Genomic DNA, 19,808 nt, shown 5'->3' with positions numbered 1-19,808 from the left:
TCTCAAACACCCATTCCTGCCTCCCTTTCTCCCCTCCCATTTCCTTCCCCCTGTCCCGTGCTGGAATTTGCCTCCCCTCCCTTCCCATCCTGCATCCCATCAGAGGACAAGCAACTTGGAAGAGGTCTAGGTGTCTGGGAGGGGGGCTCCCGCCCCAAATCCGCACTCCCGCCCCGAAGTCTCCCGCCCCGAGACCAAGGTGAGGGGCGCACGGAAATGTATTGATGATGGGGGGGTGGCGCGGGAAGGGATATGTCGAACCAGGAATATTTTGATGGATATAAAAAGCAGGATGAGACTCCCTCCTTTGGGGGGGGGGGGGAAGAGGGGATGATTTCTGCTGTATTGCAATATTTTTCTGGGTCCCATAGAACTGATTCTGCCCACCCCAAAGTCTCTTACTGCAAGATCAGGGGGGCAGAGAGAGATTTGGCAGCTGTAGTTAGTTACTTCCCTCCAGAGGTACTGGTACTTTGTTAAAAGAAAGACGAAAGAAAGAGATCCAAAGGCTGCTTTCATGTTATTTTGCTTTTCTCCCCTTTGGTTCCCCCCCCCCCGCCGCCGCCGCCCCCCGCCGCTTTTAGGGAAATAATTTAAGGGACAGCGGGAATGGTGTGCATTTTAGAAGCCCATCACAATTTTATGGGTTATTTACTGACTGTAAGGAATATATTCGACCAGTTCAGATCCAGGAATTTAACATTCTTGTTAAATCCAGAACGGGGTGGGGAGGTTTCGATCTAGAATTGGGAAGGTGGGTCTGGAATGTGGGTTATGTTTTATTTCTACAGAATGGGCTTTGCTGAAAAAATGGAAAAGGAACTCTGAGTGGCAAAAAGGCAAGAAATGAGGGTAAGGGTGGGGTAGCTTTAGCAGGAAAGACCTACGGGGTGGGGAGCTTTTGGCTAAGGAAAACTTGGCAGTTTCTTTTTACGTGGTCTGGGGATAAACACTGTCTTCTTTCTCCCCTTCAAGCACCTTCATCTTCAGCACAAATGATAGCAGGAGATGTGCTGCCCTACAGGAAATCTGTAATCTGGGCCTGAATAAGGGGACTTTCCCACCCCCAGTTCATTTGTTGTTTATTTAGCCTTCCCTAAATCAGATAATTTACCTGCTCCCGCCCCCCCTTCCTTAGCCACTTCGTCTGAAGGGGATAAACCAACGTTTTATGTATTTCCAGTTATTTTCCTAAAAAAATAAAATTAAACAGTGTTATACTCTTAGTTGTTTTGATACTTAAAACATGGTGCGCTCTCCATTTAAATGGGACAAAAATAAATAAATAAAACGGTTCCCAAGCTTGACTGCATTCGTAATTCTTATTGCAGTAATTTTCAAGAGGAGGTGGGAAATAGGCGAGCCTTTAAAGTTAAAAGTACATAAATACAGCATTGTTCTTTTAAAAAAGCAGAGTATATGAACATTGGGAACCAATAATAACTCCCTCCATTTTGATGTCCAGAGGTTACAGATTGAAGGTTGTTGTCTGTGTTTGTGGGGAAGATTTTGCCATTCTCTTGATAGGCCTCTTTTTTTGGCTGTTAAGGAGCTGGTTGGATTCAAACTCCCCTCAGTTCTGCCTGAATACACAGTTCCCTTGCTACTGGCATGATATAGAAGGGACCTAAAGGGTCATTGCTCCCACACCCTGCCCCACAAAAATTCAAAACTACAGTGGTACCTTGGTTTATGAACACAATTGGTTCTGGAAGTATGTTCATAAACTGAAGCGTTCATAAACTGAAGCGAACTTTCCCATTGAAAGTAATGGAAAGTGAATTAATCCGTTCCAGATGGGTCCGCGGCGTTTGTAAACCGAAAATTCGTAAACCGAGGTGTTCGTAAACCGAGGTTCCACTGTATGTCTAATCATTGTTCGGAAGCATCTTTATTTCTGACCAGCTGACTGATTCTGCACTTTAGAAGCCATAGTGAGACAGGGCTGTGTAGTGGTTGGACTGCTGGGGCTATCTTCAGGAAGGGACCTGAGTTCAAATCCCACCTCAGCCATGAACCTTCGGCCAGAACTTCGCCTAGCCTACCTCACAGGGGCGGTTGCCAGGATGCAATTGGTGAGAGTCCCTTAGCCACCCTTTGCTTTTTGAATAACATAAACAAAAGTTTGTACAAAATTGTAGAAACCAATGTGCCAGGCATGAAGGCCATAGCCACCAACTTGTTTACTTTGATTAAAGAAGGAGGTGAGCATTTAAAATTTTCAATATGTCCAAGAGACGGTATTTAAGCTTTATGTAGAATCCACAGTACCATTTCTAATGCTCACCAGGCCTTGACCTGCCCATCCTCCCAGTTAGTTAGGCCAAGGAATTTTACCTCCTCCTGTTCGTTTGGGGTCTCCCAACTCTGAAATGCTTGTTTTTGTCTGAGGAAAGGCTTCCTTTCATATAGATTAGCCTAATCAGAGTTTGGCTGAAGCGGCAAGCGGGGGGAAACCAAACATTTCCCTGATTTTTTTCAGTGAGAGAGACTTCATTTTATTTCATAATGTTTGAGTGACACTGAGTAACACCAGCTTAGTATTTCTTAATTATAACAGTTGTATCCTATCACTCCTCCAAGGGGATCAAGGTGGCATACATAGTTCTCCCTCTTATTATTTTTTTTTTATTACCGGTATTTGAATTTAAAGGGAATAAAATATGAAAAGGGACCCAGGTGGCGCTGTGGTTAAACCACTGAGCCTAGGGCTTGCTGATCAGAAGGTCGGCGGTTCGAATCCCTGTGACGGGGTGAGCTCCCGTTGCTTGGTCCCAGCTCCTGCCAACCTAGCAGTTCGAAAGCACGTCAAAATGCAAGTAGATAAATAGGAACCGCTGCAGCAAGAAGGTAAACGGCGTTTCCATGTGCTGCTCTGGTTCGCCAGAAGCGGCTTTGTCATGCTGGCCACATGACCTGGAAGCTATAAGCCGGCTCCCTCGGCCAATAATGCGAGATGAGCGCGCAACCCCAGAGTCGGTCACGACTGGACCTAATGGTCAGGGGTACCTTTACCTTTACTTTACCTAAAATATGAAAAACCCCAATAAATTGCTTGTGGGATCCAAGCAGACTTTTTCACCTTCCCTCTCCTCCTGCCAACTGTATTGTAAGTGCTCATATATGAATGTTCCAGAATCACAACATGTTGTTTTCTTTTTGCCGCCCCCCCCCTTTCCAGACACATCCACCATGGGGGTCAGCCGTGGCTGCTTGCTCTGCGTTAAAGTGAAGATGTTCGTCTTCAACCTCATCTTCTGGGTGAGTTGCAGCGGGTCTGTGCACCTCTCCTCAGACAAGGCTGTGGGAAAGTCCAAAAATGCATCGGATAGCCTTTCCGTCTACATCTGACCTGGGGTCTCCCAGGATTAGTGGGAAGGGCTTGTGGGCCTATTATTGATGGCAGGGCATTTCTCTTTTAATAAATAAGCAACGCAACAAGTTGCCTTACAGGTTTGTGAGGACGAACGGGATGGAAAGTGCATTTGTGTGTTAAAACGCTGTCATTTTATAGCAAACCAAAAATCTGACTGTAGACTGCCTGAGAGACCCCACTCTCCACTACAGTATTGGCTGAACCGCTTGTGATGTCACAGAAGTTTCATCGGCATTGTAACTACCAGGGTGGGCAGGAGGGTGTCAGCAACAGAATGCTGACAGCTGCTTTATTTGTTCCAATAAAAACTTGGCACAGGATTGGGAGTCACGTGGAACTAGGTCTTGTTTGTAGGAAGGGGCTGAACTGAGAGCTTTTGCGGCTGGTGAGTGGAGACTCAGCCGATGATCTCTTCCACAACAGCATCCTGGACGGAGGGTGGGGGGAGGTGGTACCCTCAGAGGTAGGGAACCTCTCCAGACCTCTCTACTTGACCCTCAGGACTCTGCCCAAGCTATACCCCTCACTAGCCTTGATCTTCACCCTCCTCTAGTGATTCTACATGCCTGGCATGTGTCCCTTAACAGTGATAATAGCTCTTCTTGGTGTGAGCTTGCCTTCTCTCTCTCCCCGTAGCTTGGCGGCTGTGGGGTGCTTGGCGTGGGCGTATGGCTGGCCGTGACCCAGGGCCGCTTTGCCACCCTGTCGTTCTCGTTCCCGTCTCTGTCGGCAGCGGGGCTTTTCATGGCGACTGGAGCCATCATCATGGTTGTGGGCTTCCTGGGATGCTTGGGGGCAGCCACAGAGCACCGCTGCCTCCTACTGACGGTAAGAGGTATCTCTCCACTGGGTGTTACACTGGGGGGCAGAGGGTGTGTGTGTGTGTGTGTGTGTGTGTGTGTGTGTGAGAGAGAGAGAGAGAGAGAGAGAGAGAGACACTCTGATGAAATTGGTACAGAGGTGTCTAACAAGATCTTCAGTAGGAGACGGTGTCCGGCAGAGAAATGGGTAGCTGACTTAATTCAAAGCAAAGTTTCTCTACAGAGCATGTGTTAAATGCCAGAATGCTCAGCCCTGCAATATGCAAAATGATGTACAGTGTGCTTTGGAGCATAGACAGAGTGCAGTCATCAGTAGGAAGCAGAAAAGTGCATTTCTGAGATGCCCTCAATGTGGACAAGATGTGGACAAGATGTGGACAAGATGGGGTCCAAGAGGTGCATTTTTCTGTGCATAAAACCATTGGGAGCCGTGCCATAACTTTGCTTGTGGGACATCTTGCTTTAGATATGTTGTTGTTTTCAAATTTTCTTCCTGATTGTGACTTGGCTGGCTGGCTTGAGCGATGCAGAGCTGTGGGTTCTGCATGTAGCTTTCAGCCATGCCAGTGATCTCTGCTTGCAGCGGCAACTTGTGCTATTCATCTAACTGTGGGTGGCTGGGAGGAAGGAGGACTTGCAGGGTTAGTTGAACCAGAGGGTCTGGTTGCATGTATGTGATCCTGTGACTGCAATCAAGTATGGAGCAGAGAGAGAGGGGGTGCAGTAGGAAGTGGGGGCACACTTTGTTCAGAGATGCACACATCTGTAAACACAAAACCGTGTTGTATGAGGCTTTCTCCTTCTCCCCGGGATTGCTGATCTGGGTATCTCTCTTCCCTAGTTCTTCCTGGTCCTCTCCACCCTCTTCCTCCTAGAGCTGGTTGGGTTGCTGGTTTTTGTCACCTGCAGGGACAAGGTAAGGACCTTCATGTAGAATGAGGATGGTGAGATCCAGCTCATTTGGGCAACCTGCGGTCTGCAGGCCACGTACAGCCATCACAGGCCTGCAGTGCAGCCCACGCCCCTTGCCACTGCTGAGTGCAGCCCTGTGTTCCCCTAAAAAGGAGGCTTTGCATTTTAGCAAGAGGTCTAAGGGGGCAGTTCTCAAGCTGACCATTGTGCTGCCCCCGGGTCACCAGGGCTTTGTAATGCAAAGCTTGAGACATCTCCTGAGATCCACACTCTGGTACAAGGTAGTTTGCTTAAAGATGCCATTATAATACTGGCAGCTCCCTGTAGCACCCATGCTCTTAACAGATGTGTGTGCAGAGAGGAAACTGATTCAAACCATGCGCCTGTCCCGATTCTTGTGGAATGAGGAAAGAGTCCATTGTTTAGACCTCATGAATCATCATCCTGCACCTCCCCACCACACCCCATATACTTCTTCAAACTCTGGGGTCTGCCAAGCCTGCTGATACCTTCCCACTTGTTAATGGATGGTGCCATTTTTGGCTCCGTTAGGATCTACACTCAGACATGGAGTTTGCTTGTCTCATGTCTATGGAACAGTTGCAGTGTGGATAAAAGTTATTTGAGTTACATGCTTTCTTAAGATAGCAGGTTTTAATTCGTCCTTGGAATTTGGAATATTGCACCATTTCATTTAGGGTGGTATCTTCCAGAACGAGGTCTGGAACCCACGCAATTAGGAAGTGAGAGGAAAGAGAAGGGAAGTTCAAAAAAGAATGAGGGCTGGACTTCAAACTGTTGGAGTGATCTACTTGGCAAAGTCTCCACCCCCACCCCCCTAACTTGAACATCGGAGGGCTTCCCGATACTCCTCAGGTTTGGAGAAGTTTAGAAGAAAAATGGCAGGGCAAGGTTTCCATCCAACTTTGAATAAGCACCATGAGGGCCCCACCAAGCCGAAGTCACAATCTAGTCTCTGCATCACTCTTATCATCAAATACACAGGTCCTGCTGGTCCATTGGATGTGCTTATTTTGTCCTTTCTCTAGTTTGATAGATATGCCCAGTCCAATCTAAAGGAAGGACTTCAGCTGTATGAGACAGAGGGAAATGTGGGTTTAACCAGAGCATGGGACGTTGTGCAGAATGAGGTGAGTGTTACACACACACACACACACACACACACACACACACACACACACACACACACACTTCCAAATGGCCATCAGCCACATCCCAGCAATTTCAGGCTGCACAACTAAAGCTGATTTTGAGTTCTTGTGCAACAAACCCACTTCCCTAATATATTGGGATTTATTTATTTTTTTGCAAGAAAGAGGTGGGGGAAAGGCAGTAGGAAGTGTGGGGTGGAGCTTGCATCATGCATTGCCATCTAATCTGCCCACAAAGAGGTCATCTGGAAGCGAATTTAGAGAGCTAAGAAACAGGCAGGGAGATTTCCCCACTTTAAGCATCCTCATCCCATTTCAGAAGAGCCACACACCCCCCCCGCCCCGGTGTGAGACTGATTTCTTCCCTTGCTTTCCAGTTTCGTTGTTGTGGGGTGCAGAACTACACAGACTGGTTTGAGGTCCGCAACAGAACGTGGGTCCCCGAGTCCTGCTGTTTGCAGCAAAGCGACACCTGCCAAGTGGACAGCGCCAGCTGGTGGAAGGAGGTGAGACGGCAGCAAGAGTTGCCTTCAAGGAGCAGAGAATCCCCTACGGCTGTGGTTTCCAAATTGGGTTGTGTGCTGACCCCCCTCCAGGAATGCTTGTGTCCTGAGCAAGTGACAAATGACTAAATGCAGGGTCCGATCAAGGCCAGCCTTAAAACCCTCCAGCAGACCTCTCTCTCGAAGCTGTTGAGGTTGAGAGGGCCTTTGACACTCTGTCCTGCGACAAAAGTATCAGCTTCTGGCTGATACGTAGATTCTCATCTCCCTCTCTGACTATACACCACACTCAGAATTACTTTTGTGCTGTTCTAACTTCATGGCTTATCCCAGTGAATCCTGAGAATTATCATTCGAGGAGGTGCTGAGACCTCTCTGTTTTTAACATTTTGTGCATTCAATGTTGAGATGTCTCAGGAGGGAGGGAATGATGAAACCAGAGGGGGAAGGGGTTCCTAGTCTTTGATGGCTTGTGGACCAACACATGACTTTTATGAAGCCCCCAAAAAATTTCAAGACTAGCTATTTTGTGTGTCTTCTTGCCATTAGCAATATGCAATAAGACACAGGGCCTTTGTGAATTGCTTTTCCTGAGGAATGCAGCCTAGCCCAGTCCTCTTCTGATGTTTCAACTCAACAGAGTTTTGATGACAGCTGCAGCAAAATCTTTGAATTATATAATAATAATAATAATAATAATCATAATCATAAATAAATAAATAAATAATTTATTTATACCCCAGCCACTCTGGGTGGCTTCCAACAAAATATTAAAATACGTACAATAGTCTGTCAAACATTAAAAGCTTCCCTAAACAGGGCTGCCTTCAGATGTCTTCTAAAAGTCTGGCAGTTGTTTTTCTCTTTGACGTCTGGTGGGAGGGTGTTCCACAGGGCGGGTGCCACTGCCGAGAAGGCCTTTCATTGCTTCATTAATGCTGCTTCTCAAAGCTAGCGTGTTAATTTTACTCATCTTTTTAATTGTGAGATTTTCTTGCTCTTTTTTTGAGCAGGATAGTATGTCTGCTTTATGATTTTGAAAAAGTCAGGTTGTTTATACTTAAAAGTTGCTAATGAGAAGCAGGCTATAAATATATTGGGGGGGGGAAACAACAACACCTAGTCCAGGCTGTAGTGTGGATACATCCTATTTAGTTATCTTCCTCCCTTCCCTAATATATTTTACTCTCAAAAGACTTACATAAAAAGAGAGTGGCGGTCAGCTGCAGTTTTAACGATATAGGCAAATTAGAACAGGTTCAGAAAAGAGCCCTGAAGATGACCAGCTGTATGGAAAATAATCCTTCTGGGAAGAAAGGTTGAAGGAACCGGGTATGTTTATTCTGTTTAGACTGAGAGGGGCGTGTGTGTAATAGCCCTCTTCGAGGAGAAGTGCTGTCACATAAAGCAGTGGCATGGAACTTCATTCAGGGTCAAATGCAGCCTGCCAGACCTATCCGTCTGTTGAAGTTTTCCTCGGCCTCATCCCTCACTGGTTCTGCTTCATATCTAGTGTTTTTGCTTGACTGTAGTAGGTCCTTGAACTCTCATAATGCCTGTTGCTTGTCTGGGTGGAGGACAAAGAGGGGTGACTGCAGAAAGCAGTCTACTTACTGTACAGTGGTAAAATTTACCTTCACTCCTTCGCCCATCCTAGCCTGCAGCTCCCAGCTAGCTGCCAAGAAGAAAATGCAGCCCGCATGCTGGCAAAGGTTCCTGATGCAGAAGGCAGGCTTCACCTGATGCAGAAGAAAGGCTTGTTCACTTCTGCCCAGTGAAGGGGGGGGGCATTTTAAATTACAGGAGCTGATTTGGGTTGAATATTCAGTTTAATACTCAACCCAAATATTCAACTGATTGATGGCAAGCGCAGTTCCACAATGGAACAAATGACCCAGAGTTCCTACTAGAAACAGCTTGCATGTTAAATAAACATTAGATTAAATGGAGGATGACGTTTTTTGGGTGCACAAGAGTGTGATCAACCCAGATCAGAGGCACTGCCTCCTCTTGCCAGCGCTCTCTGATGACCATGTTTGTTTTGTGCTCTATTCCCCTAAAGCCCTGTTACGAGAAGGTGAAACGCTGGCTAGGAGAGAACATCTCAGCCATGGGCATCTTTGCTGCCTGCATCATTGTTGTCCAGGTGAGCAGGAAGGAACAGCCATGGGAGGGGACACACCTGACCTGAGCAACTGCTGAGGCTGCTCTGGTGCAACAGAATAGGGTGCAGCTAGGGCAGGAATTCTTTCCAACACTGGCCATGGTCACACAGGGAGTAAATAAACAAATTGGAAGCAACAAATAAGCTGGTCCAATCTGTACTTTCAAAAGGCACCCCCCCCCCTTTAGGAGAGAAGACTGCCCAGGAGGATGGTTTCCTGACTGGGAAAACACCATGTAGAAGCTCCCTCTGCCACCTCCAGTTTGTACAAAATGGGCCAAGAAGCAGGTGACTTGGAAGCCGGAAGCCAGGGCATTGGCTCATTTAGTACCGTCCATGGGGTCACGAAGAGTCGGACACGACTAAACGACTAAACAACAACAACGCAGAGTTAGCCAATATGGGGCCTTTTAGAAGTTGTGGACTACAACTCCCATCAGCCCCAGGCAGCATGGCCAGAGGTCACAGGTGATGCAAGTTGTAGTCCAAAATATCTAGAGGGCAGCTCATTGCCTACACCTGGTCTACACTGACTTGCAGCAGCTTTCCAGCCTTTTAGATAGTCCTGCTTGGAGATCCTGGGTGGTTGGACCTGAGACCTTATACTCAGCCTTTCTACATTTTAGAGGCAGTGGCGAGGAGGGGAGTTCAGGATATAATAATTCCAATATTGTAAGGAAGTGACATGCTGGGCTGGGACTCTTTCACCCCCTCTTTTTTTGTGTGTCAGTCTGACCCGATTTATGTCTCTCCAGGTCTTGGGCATCGTTTTCTCCATGCTGATGTACTGTCAGGTGCGGCGGGCAGAGAAATACTATGACTGAGCCCCGTCGAAGTACATTCTTCATTCCTCCATCTTTGCGGCTCAGAAGCAGCACCAAGGGGATTCCTAGCTCCTTTAGGACACCCACTTTCCCTTGCTTCCTCTCCCTTTCACTTTCTTCCTTATTTGAGAGCCTGAGGCCTTTTGCCAAAGACCATTCCTGCCATTAGGCTCATGCCATATCTGCTGGGAGAGGAAGATAACCCCCTTCCCTCTGAAGGACCTCGTTTTTTGCTAAATCTTTTATTGTTCATAACTCTTTTCAGGCCTAGAGTGGGATTATATTTCCTTTCATCTTAGCCTACATAATCCCCACCCCACCCTTATATTTTACATCGTGAACCTGACACCCACCCACCCTTTGCCCTTCCATCTTGTTACTTTTGTATATAACAGAACTATATACCAAGCACCAATAAAGCAATTAATCCCTTTCAGTCGCTCTATTTATTTTCTGCTGCACATTTGTATTTTGGGCTAGGGCAGGCATCCCCAAACTGCGGCCCTCCAGATGTTTTGGCCTACAACTCCCATGATCCCTAGCTAACAGGACCAGTGGTCAGGGAAGATGGGAATTGTAGTCCAAAACATCTGGAGGGCCGAAGTTTGGCGATGCCTGGGCTAGGGGTTAAAAGTGACAGCTGCTCAGAACTCTTTATGCTAACCTTCCATCAGCCCAAATGGCAAGTGATTTTACGAACGAGGCAATCTCCTCTTTGAGGGAGGGGGATATAAACAGAAGAGGGAAAATATATAATGGGGCATGTTTTTCCCCCCCCTCCTGTTTTGCTCCGCTCATATGTCTGGATGAAGGTAGCTGGTGGTTACAGGAAGAGGTCTTCCATAAAGGCCTGCTATATCCCACCACCTTTCTGGAGATGCAACTCCCCCCCCCTTCTAACTCACTTCCTGTCAATCAGACAATACAGCAAAAGAGTTGGTAAAAGACAGCTTTTTTATTCTTATTATTGGCTTGTAGGTTTGCAGGAAGGAGAAAAAAAGTACATCCTCTCCCTTCCAATTCACCAATCATCTTTGGACAAAAATAGAGGGCCAGGGCCACAAAGCGCCCTTGAAAAATCTTATACAAAAGTATTATGCTGGGGCAGCGAAGGGGGTGGGTGGGAGATAAACGGAGGGGTGTAGGTGACTCCTAGAGCCGCTTTTACATCCCGCCTGCCGTGAGAGCAGCCCCACCTTTGCACCACCCCTCCCCCCAAGAGGGAAAAAAGGACCCTGAAGTACCGCTCCTGGAAATTGGGAGAGGGCTATGCATGGGGAAAGTGGGGGGCAGGAGGTGGGGTGAGCACAAAACGACAGGATTCCTTCCCCCACCATTGCTGCCCTGCTCTACAAAGGGTCGGTTAGGTCAAGTGTATAGACAAACCCAGCTTATGTGCAAAGGATATTTTAAGACACTTATTTTGGGAGGAAGAAAGCAAAAACGGGGGGGGGGGCTCGGGGAACTGACCAAGGGAACCCACTGCAGCCAGATGCTGGGGTAGATCGGAAGGGTTGACGGTGGTGGCAAGAACAGATATGGGGGTGTATTTTATGTCAGTATCTGTCCGTAGTGTTCCGTTTCCCTCTTCTATGTGTCAGGGACCCCTCTCAGAAAAAAAAAACCCAAACAACTGTACCTCCTTCAATTAGATAGGATAGAAGGGGAAAGTGGGACAGAATTTCTGGCGTGGAGAGAACGGGAGGCAATTGGACCCTCCACCCCAGCTGTAGTGTAGAGATTGAGGTTATCACTTTAATTTAAAGCTTGTGGGAGCTCAGGAAGGGTAGGGCGGGAGAAGAGAGAGGGGGAATTCGAGCTGTATGGCTTGAGGGGAGCTTCCAACCCTGTCCACCGATTTGGATTGGGGGGGGGGGTGAGGAGAAAAAAAGGGCACAAACTGAGGAAGGGGCGCAGGACAAAGGGCCACCAGATCCATTAGTATTTCCGCTGTAGCTTCTGGAAGTCGCTCGTGTTGAGGCGCGGCCGAGGCAGGTCCCCAAACATCTCTGTGCCATCTGACACCCTCAGCACCAGAGCTCGCATGCTGGCGGCAATTTTCTCCAGGTCGGGGGATGAATGCTGTATTGAGGAGCGAGGGAAGGGGGAGCCAGGGGGAGAAGTCTTCGTTATTTGTTTTAAATATTGGCGAAAGTCAGCAAAACTAGATCGCTCCCATCCTACATCTAAATTCAGATCTCTACCTAGAAGAGCTTTTCGACAGAAGCACCCACTGGAAGTCTGGAGGTTCTGCCACCCAACTTCCAAAGACTTTGGATTCTACTCTAAGACGCACAACTCCAAATTGAGACTCGACGTATCTCTTTTCTTCCGTGTTGTCAATGCTTATAACACAGAACAATAAAAAGGCATCAGGGCAGTGCGCAACAGAATTGAGCACCATTAAAAACAATAATTAAAAATGACAGGTCAATCAAGGATGCTTTAAGCCACCATATAGGCCTGGTGGTAGAAGGTATTCCAGAAACACCTGAAAGTCAACAGTTTTTTTTGGGGGGGGGGAGAGGGGTCTCCCAAATCTCTGCTGGAAGTGTGTTCCACAGCATGGGACTGGTGACACTAAAATGCCCAACTCCTAGTGGAAGCCATTTGGCCCTTAGTAACCCAAGATACACCCCCTTCACCTACTTTGCTTTCTAGCTCTCACTAATTATAAGCAGTTCCAGCACCCAGGCCGCCTAAGTCTCCCTCTTCTCCATCAAACCAGTCTCAGGCGTTATCCTTTGCTCAAGCCACCATTAAAAAAACAAACAACACCATTGCTGATTTTCGCATAAAGTGCACATCACACGATTGTCTGCCAGTCATGAGGAGAGTGAAAGGGCTGTGGAGGACTTACAGGCCTCACCTCGCTTCACTTCCAACTTCTCTCCTGTTGGCCACGCACATTCAAAGCTTATCTTTGCAATCGTAAGAACTTGATTTTTAAAGAAAGCAAAGCAAAGCTGAGACTCGTTGCCTGCTGAATTAACGCAAGACATTCATTTATGTGCATTCAAGCTGCAGCCACAGGATATGCACAGCCCCACCCACTTACAAAAGCTACAGTGACACCTGTAGGAACTTGGGGTGTGTGAACTTTTTGCAAATGTGGCCCCAGCACATTTCCAGCAGGGATCCTACCACCCTGCTGGAAGATGTGTTTTTTTCTGGATCTTACCCACCAGCTGAACCCTACACACCTGTCTTAAAAAGGAAGGGAGAGAGCTCTGGAGTGTATCCCCCCCCCAAAAAAAGTCTGCCTTTCCAATTCACATGTTCTCAGTTCCTACCCACCTTGCTGTTCTCTTCATCGGAGGATCGCATTTCTTGCCGTTGCTCCTTGAAGCCCCAGATAGGCACTGAGACAGGCAGCGACTTGGCATACTGATGGCTGAGGGGTGGAGGGGCTGTCTGGCCAGGAGCCTCCTCACTTAGACTCCCATCTGGGAGAGAGAAATGGGGGGAGAAAAATGGGTCAGAAGGACATAAAAAGAAATGAACCATCAGAAAGCACCCTCCTCCCTAGCTACAGGAGGGAAATGATAACATCACTCTCACAGGAACTATGCTCCCATTTATTTCAAATTCCTAAAACTCACTAAAGCAGTGTTTCTCAAACTTGGGTCCTCAGCTGTTGTTGGACTACAACTCCCATAATCTCTGACCACTGGTCCTGCTAGCTGGGGATAATGGGAGTTGTAGTCCAACAACAGCTAAGGAGCCAACACTGCATTGAAAAGGTTGTATGTTTTTTACAGACAAGTGATGTTATTTTGCAGCACCCCATGAAACCTCCAGCTTTTGCTGTCATAGCGTGCAACTGAGAAGGAAGGTTCAGTTTTGGCCGGGAGAGGGCTGAAGAGAGGAAGCCAGGCAGGCATGTTTCAAGCAAATGTCTCCTTCCTGCTGTATAAAGTCCCTGACATGCCTCCCTTATCATTTGTAAATTTAGCAGTAACAAGAGAGTGTCGGACTCCCTTCTGGAAGTGTTCAACCAAGATAAAATCTCTTAAATGTTACTCCTTTTCTTTGCCCACCAGTTCTTGCAATTACTAGATCAAGGAGTTCCCAATGGCCTGAGGCTCTTGTCAGAACAGCCTAACATATTTGCTGATCTCTTTTCCCTACCTCACCTGGACAGCAAAATTAGATGCATCTCTAGAAGCCATTTTGCAAGGTTTTTTTAGACAGACTCTTCCCGGCTTGCCTTACGGTTTGTAAGATGAACATGGAGCTTCCATGTTCCAAGGCAGTATCTCCAAGTCTGTTGCCGGGTTCTACATCTTAAGAGGTATGTGATATTTGGAGCCAAGTTATCAGGAGGTGGTCTGCCCACTTGCAAGCTTTCCCGAGACATCTGCTTTAACTTTGCTGGAGGTAGAACAAAAGGACTATGGGGACATTTGGCTGGAAAAGGCAATTCGTTTGTCATTAGGATGCACATAACTTCTGCTGCTACCTCCCTTCCAAACCCTGGTAGAATAAAAAAAGTTTATGAATGTATGAAGCAACAGAGCCCTACTCCTTGTACCCATTGTTCACATTTATTATATCCTTCCTGAGCAGCTCAAAGCAGCAAGTGTGGGGATTGGGGGGGGGTCACCTCTTTTATCCTCATAGACCACCTTGTAAGGTAGGCTAGCCTGGCCCAAGGTCACCCAGTGAGCTTCAGGGCCAAGCAGGGATTCAAACCCAAGTTTCTCTGGTACACTCTCACCACTTCACTCCTCTGACTGCTGATCCTCTCCAATGCCCTACAAGGAAGACCCTGACAAACAGAGAGGAGCTGCGTGGGAAAAGCTGCTCCCTCAAGATACCAGGAATGACTCCAGGCTTAATGCAATCAGCAGTATCTTGGCTTCTTCCACATTTGCAGTCAACATAGTATGTATGTACATTGTGGGAAGCTGGCAGAGGGAGTGAAGAGACTAAAAAAAAAAGTGGGAGATTCAGCTGCCACTCACCGTCAGTGCTCTCCAGATCAGAGTCAAAGAAAGGCTCATATTCCTGGCTTGGAGAATCCTCGTCCATCACAAACAAACCTGGAAGTGAATTAAAAACAAAACAGAATTAGATCTCATTGAGTTGTATGCACAGGGACCCCCTATTTGAACATGAGACGTAGCCGTTCTGGGACTGCTTATCGAGCAATCAACAGTGTTACGTCCGGAGAACCCCCCCCCCCAAACTCCAACCCCCAATTATACTGGGATCCCTTATTCACTAGTTAGGTACAGCTATATTTTGCTTCAAGTTCCATCTCTCAACTGAGAGATGCTAGTGGTAACTGTAAGCAAAGCATCTTCCCCTTCCTGTGACAACTTTAAAAACTAAGAAGAATCCACTCGATCAGGTCAATGGCCCCTCTAACCCAGCATTCTGCTCCCAAGAGTGGCCAACCAGATGCCCTGTGGGAAACCTACAAGCACAGGAGACCACTCCCACACTGTGGTTTCCAGCTACCGGTTTTCAGAAGCATTACTATCTCCAGCTGTGGAGGCAGAGAATAGACAGCATGGATCATAGCCATTGAGAGCCCTCTCCTCCATGAATTTGTTGTTGTTTAGTCGTGTCCGACTCTTCGTGACCCCATGGACTATAGCACGACTATGAATTTGTACAAGCCTCTTTTAAAGCAACCTGGGTCAGTGGCCAATTTTATCATCATATACCTGTATGGAACTCCTCACCAGATGAGGAGGTGAAAGTTTTAAAAAAAGCATTTCCGATTTAAGAATGTACCGGAGGGAGAGTGGGAGAGGGGTTGTTCTTTTCAGTGCCAAGAGCTACAGATTAAAGGACAATGCATTTGTGTTCAGTCTCTGGAAAATATCGCATTTCTCATTATTTCCACATCAAAATATAAGCTAAAACGGGAGCTGGGACAGAGCCTGGAAACCTGAAAGTCAGTTTTGCTACATTTCCTTAAGGAGCACAGAAGCAACGTTACACGGAAATCGTATTTTTCTGCGATAACATCTGATCGCAATGTACATCAGCAGCCCAGCTTTCTGGGACGGCAACTGGACCAGCACAGTTAAAATGATGGGATTCACTATTACAGGATGTAATAGTGGCACCAAACTTTAACGGCTTTAAAAGGGGCTTAGATAAATTCATGGAGGATAAAGCTATCAATGGGTATTGGTAGGTGGTGTGTTTGTGTTTTTTTGTTTTTTTATCAAAACTTTTCAGCATACAGTACAATACAATAAAAAACAAACTATTCTAAATAGTAAAAAGGAAAAAGTGGAAGGGGTAGGGGTGGGTGGGAATACAAAGCCCTCTATCAGGGGTAGATCTTAACCAGTCTCACACAAAAGCAAATGGACCATCCCAGCTTTCACCTGGGAGCATCCCATTCATCTTCCAGGCTCCCACCCTGGGAGATCTTCCCTTCCCTGTCTCTCACACAGGGTCTTTTTCTGTTATTTATGTTCACATCAAACCACCACTCTCACTAAAGTGGTCGATTCCGCAAGTTCTATCACCATAAACACCACTTTGCAACACTTTTGTTTCTAGGTTGTGAGCTAGGGGCTATGTTGCAACTCTTTAGGGGACAGATTTAAAGAGTCGAAAATTATACTTTCAAGTAGTGCTAAAATGGTGAAGAGCTCCTCTCCCCTTTGGGCAGGCAAGGATGGTGATGTGCTGTGTGCCTGGATATGGATTCTGATCTGGAAAAAAGCATTATCCAAAGTTGAGTTTCTGAGAAAGGGGTGTCTCCTATTCAGCTGGCAAAAGCAGCACCCTACAGATACTTGTAGAGCTTGAGACCCAACTACTGCATACAAGGTGTCAGGAAACATCCAACAGGAGTGAAGAAAGCATCACTTTGGAAGAAGCAGATTCAATGAGAAAGCCACACACACCAAAATTTCAGCTCATTATCTCTGTTTATTATCTGTGCTCTGAACAAGACTAGTGCATCCTGACTAGAACAGGCAAAATACTCAGGATTTTGCGGTGAAGAAAGAAACACCGTTTCTAGGAGTTAAAGGCACACTTTCAGCAGTTTTCCACAAAAGGAAATGTTGATATTGCTATGGACGAACCTCATGCATTGAACAAGCCCTTGTTGAGGGTGTAATAATAATAATAATAATAATAATAATGGCTTTGAACAAAGCATTATCCTATGCGGACTGATTCAGGTGAGCGTTAGTGCTGCAAAGCTTGCCTTCCTGAATTGAAAGAGGTCTGGTGGCTTCCTCTGGGGACACATCCACAGCAGAGAATGCTCCAGGCTACTTGAGAAGGGAGAGTCCTAGCAGCAGCTCCTGGGAGGCAGGAATAATGTAGGACACATTGACACCATATATTTAAAGCACTACGATACTAAAGGGAGCTTAAGGGTAACAATTGAGAGTTGTTAAGAAACCCCTCCTCTTCTCACAGACCTACAATTCACAGAGTTCCCTGGGGAGAGGGGTCGATTCTTAAACCACTAAGATTTTTAAGCTCTGGGGGAGGAGTGGGGTCTCCCAACAACTCTCAGCACCCTTAACAAACTACAGCTCCCAGAATTCTTTGGGGGAAGCCACAACTGTTTCAATGGTATCATTGTGCTTTAAATGTATGGTGTGAATGTTGCCTTAATGAATTTATTTCTGGCTGCTTTATTTGTTAAGATGTTGCCTATCACTCCCCATTTTTAGTGATTATACAGCATTTCAATGATGCTACTATCAGCCACTGTAAGCATTTTAAGGAGATAAATATATTTTCCCCACAAACAAACCACCGACTGCACATAGACGTACCAGTGGTGTCACTGGGATGCTCTCTCCCACCTGGCTGCTCCAATTCTGTCAATGTGTTCCTGTCTCCTTCATCGTCATCCTCTTCGGGCTCCTGGCCTCCAGAAGCCTGGGGCAAGGGCCCCTGGGGGGTAGGTGTCCTGTGTGGGGCAGGCTCATCTGAAGCATTGGTAGAGGGGCAGCTCCTGGAGTAAGACCCGTTGGTGGGACCTGGGCGAGGGGCAGAAGGAGGACGGGCAGCATAGGTAAAGGCAGTGGTCTTGTGAACCACCGCGATATCTTCGAGGTAGCGTTGAACGGCATCAGCCAGGGCCCCACTTCCATGCTGTGCGTAGCTGAAGCCACCAGGGGGTGGGGCCCTGAAGGCGGTGAGCAGCACTATCTCATTGCCTGTCTGACGCCGGTACTGTTCTGCTGCAGCAACCAGGGCCGCCCAGCTCTCCTTGTGGTTATCCGCCATGTTCGTCATCCTACAGGCAAACAAAAAAGAGAAGGGGTACACACGTTAATGTTATGGAAATAGCAGCTGGGCAAACGTTAAGGGCTTTAGTTGACTGAAATATTAAATTGGCTTAAGTTATATGGATGAAACAGTACTTGAGAGGCAACCCAACAACCTTTCCTTTTGACCACACGCATGGACCGTATTTGAAGAGAATTGCATGTAATGCCTCTTCTAAAGCAGCACCTGCTACCCACTATTTCTGTAAGCATTTGTATCGAAACAAGAATCATTTTTATTAAAGAGAACTGTTGCCTATTCTATCAGGGGCAAACTTTTGCCATTGGGAAGGAAGGCAAACTAGCACAATTAAGCAGGGAGGGTCAAGAAGCAACGTCTCCAGGGTCCCCAGAAAAGGGCAAGCAGAAAAGGCTACCCCTACCCAGACCCTGGGGCTCTCTTTTTTGGGGGGGTAGTAGACAGTGGGGTCCTTTCTAACGGGTCGCAGTGAGGGATGGAAACAGGGAGCCAGGACTCCTGGGTTCTGCTCCAGCAATACGGCAAAACGCACGTTCATCCCTTTGAGGGCGGGGGAGGCAGGACACAATATCTCCAGACAAACAACGCTAACGGGAGGAGGAAGAAAGGGGGACAGAAACAGGCAGAAACAAACACCTTCCCCCCTCCCCTTCCAAGAAGAGCTCCTGAGGGAGGGGGGAAGGGTTGCATTACCTGCCAGCACCTCTCAGTTCTTCCGCCGCCGAAGCCTCCCCACCCCCCTCGGGGGCCACCACTCGGAACCCTGACCTCTCACCTTTGACCCTCCCCAACACACTTATGGGGCCCCCTCCTCCTCCAAACAACAACCGCCTCCTCCTCCTCCTCCCGGAGGCCCCGCCCTCTGCCCTCACAAGGCATGAGAGAGGCGCCCGCACGTTTCCCGTTACGAAGATGGCGGAGCTAAAAGAGCGCAGCGCCCCCCTCTCTCCGTTTTAAAGGCCTGAAGGTTTTTCTCATGCCCGATTCAAAGATGGAGGCTGGAGAGCGAGGGGCTCTCCTGGGAAGGCGGGGGGCTGGTTCCGTCCGGGGCTAGGGAAGGCGGCGGCGGCGGCGGCCTACGCGCGCCTTCTCCTAAGGCAGTCCCTGCTGAGCTCAGTGGGGGTTGCTCTCAGGGCAAGGACCGCAGCCGAGAGCGCACAACGCTGCTGGACGCAACGCCCTTCCTAAAAGTGGACCGGGGGCTTCGAGGCGCTCCGTGCAAGGATGGAGGAGGAGGCTCGGCGCTGCCCCCCTGCGAAAACGGCGCTGCCATTTAACTTCACTCAGGCCTGAACGGCTGTGAATAACGGGAAAGCCGCCCATCCTTTTTTTTCTTGGGCGCTTTTCAGCGTGGTGCCTTCGGAACAGAATCTCTCTGCACTTCGCGCGGGGAGATTTCATGTGCGTAGCACTTCCGGTTTGGCCCGGAAGTGGATGAACATCTGCGAGCAGTGTGCATCGCTCTACCCTTTTTCTATCTCTACGCGTAAATGCCGTTCGCCTCCTCGATAAAGGCGACGGGAAACAGGGCGCGGAAGGAAGCGGTTGCCCCTCCCGCTTAGTACCTTGCCCTGTATAAAGATGGTGGGTGCGTCAACTTTCCTCTCCCCTCCCTCCTTGCTTGTCTTTGATAAGCTGTTGCGTTAATTGTTTTTTCTAATTGATTGCGGTTCGGTTATAAATGTTCACACCCCGTATTTAAGCATAAAAGCACATTTCTATTTGACCCGACTGAATGCACGAGCTTCCCTTCCCGTTAGTGTTTGTGGTATAATCCGATTGGTGCCTT

The 19,808-nt window shown here is 47.7% G+C and overlaps 2 protein-coding genes across 4 annotated transcripts; one reads left to right on the top strand and one right to left on the bottom strand.

Annotated features, from left to right (window-relative positions):
* Positions 1–41: 41 nt before the first annotated feature.
* On the top strand, positions 42–10,225 carry LOC118094469 (tetraspanin-4). The gene is made up of 8 exons (XM_035134921.2): positions 42–199; positions 3,182–3,261; positions 4,013–4,204; positions 5,039–5,113; positions 6,159–6,260; positions 6,659–6,787; positions 8,847–8,930; positions 9,704–10,225. The coding sequence occupies exons 2-8, from the start codon at positions 3,193–3,195 to the stop codon at positions 9,770–9,772; spliced, it is 720 nt and encodes a 239-aa protein (XP_034990812.1). The 5' UTR covers positions 42–199; positions 3,182–3,192; the 3' UTR covers positions 9,773–10,225.
* A 480-nt stretch (positions 10,226–10,705) lies between these two features.
* On the bottom strand, positions 10,706–19,383 carry AKT1S1 (AKT1 substrate 1). Of its 3 annotated transcripts, none has more exons than XM_060281596.1 (5): positions 18,795–19,383; positions 17,572–18,008; positions 14,740–14,817; positions 13,070–13,218; positions 10,706–11,854 (listed from the first exon to the last, which is right to left on the bottom strand). In XM_060281596.1, the coding sequence occupies exons 1-5, from the start codon at positions 18,896–18,898 to the stop codon at positions 11,711–11,713; spliced, it is 912 nt and encodes a 303-aa protein (XP_060137579.1). In that variant the 5' UTR covers positions 18,899–19,383; the 3' UTR covers positions 10,706–11,710. The 3 variants fall into 3 exon arrangements, with proteins under 3 accessions (XP_060137579.1, XP_034990810.2, XP_034990809.1); XM_035134919.2 differs by having other exon boundaries at positions 17,542–18,008; positions 18,795–19,032; XM_035134918.2 differs by having other exon boundaries at positions 17,542–18,008; positions 18,713–18,857.
* Positions 19,384–19,808: the final 425 nt, after the last annotated feature.

The sequence above is a fragment of the Zootoca vivipara genome, chromosome 13, assembly GCF_963506605.1.
Source record: "Zootoca vivipara chromosome 13, rZooViv1.1, whole genome shotgun sequence".
Classification (NCBI taxonomy): Eukaryota; Metazoa; Chordata; class Lepidosauria; order Squamata; family Lacertidae; genus Zootoca; species Zootoca vivipara.
This window is presented reverse-complemented; position numbering and strand designations above follow the sequence as displayed.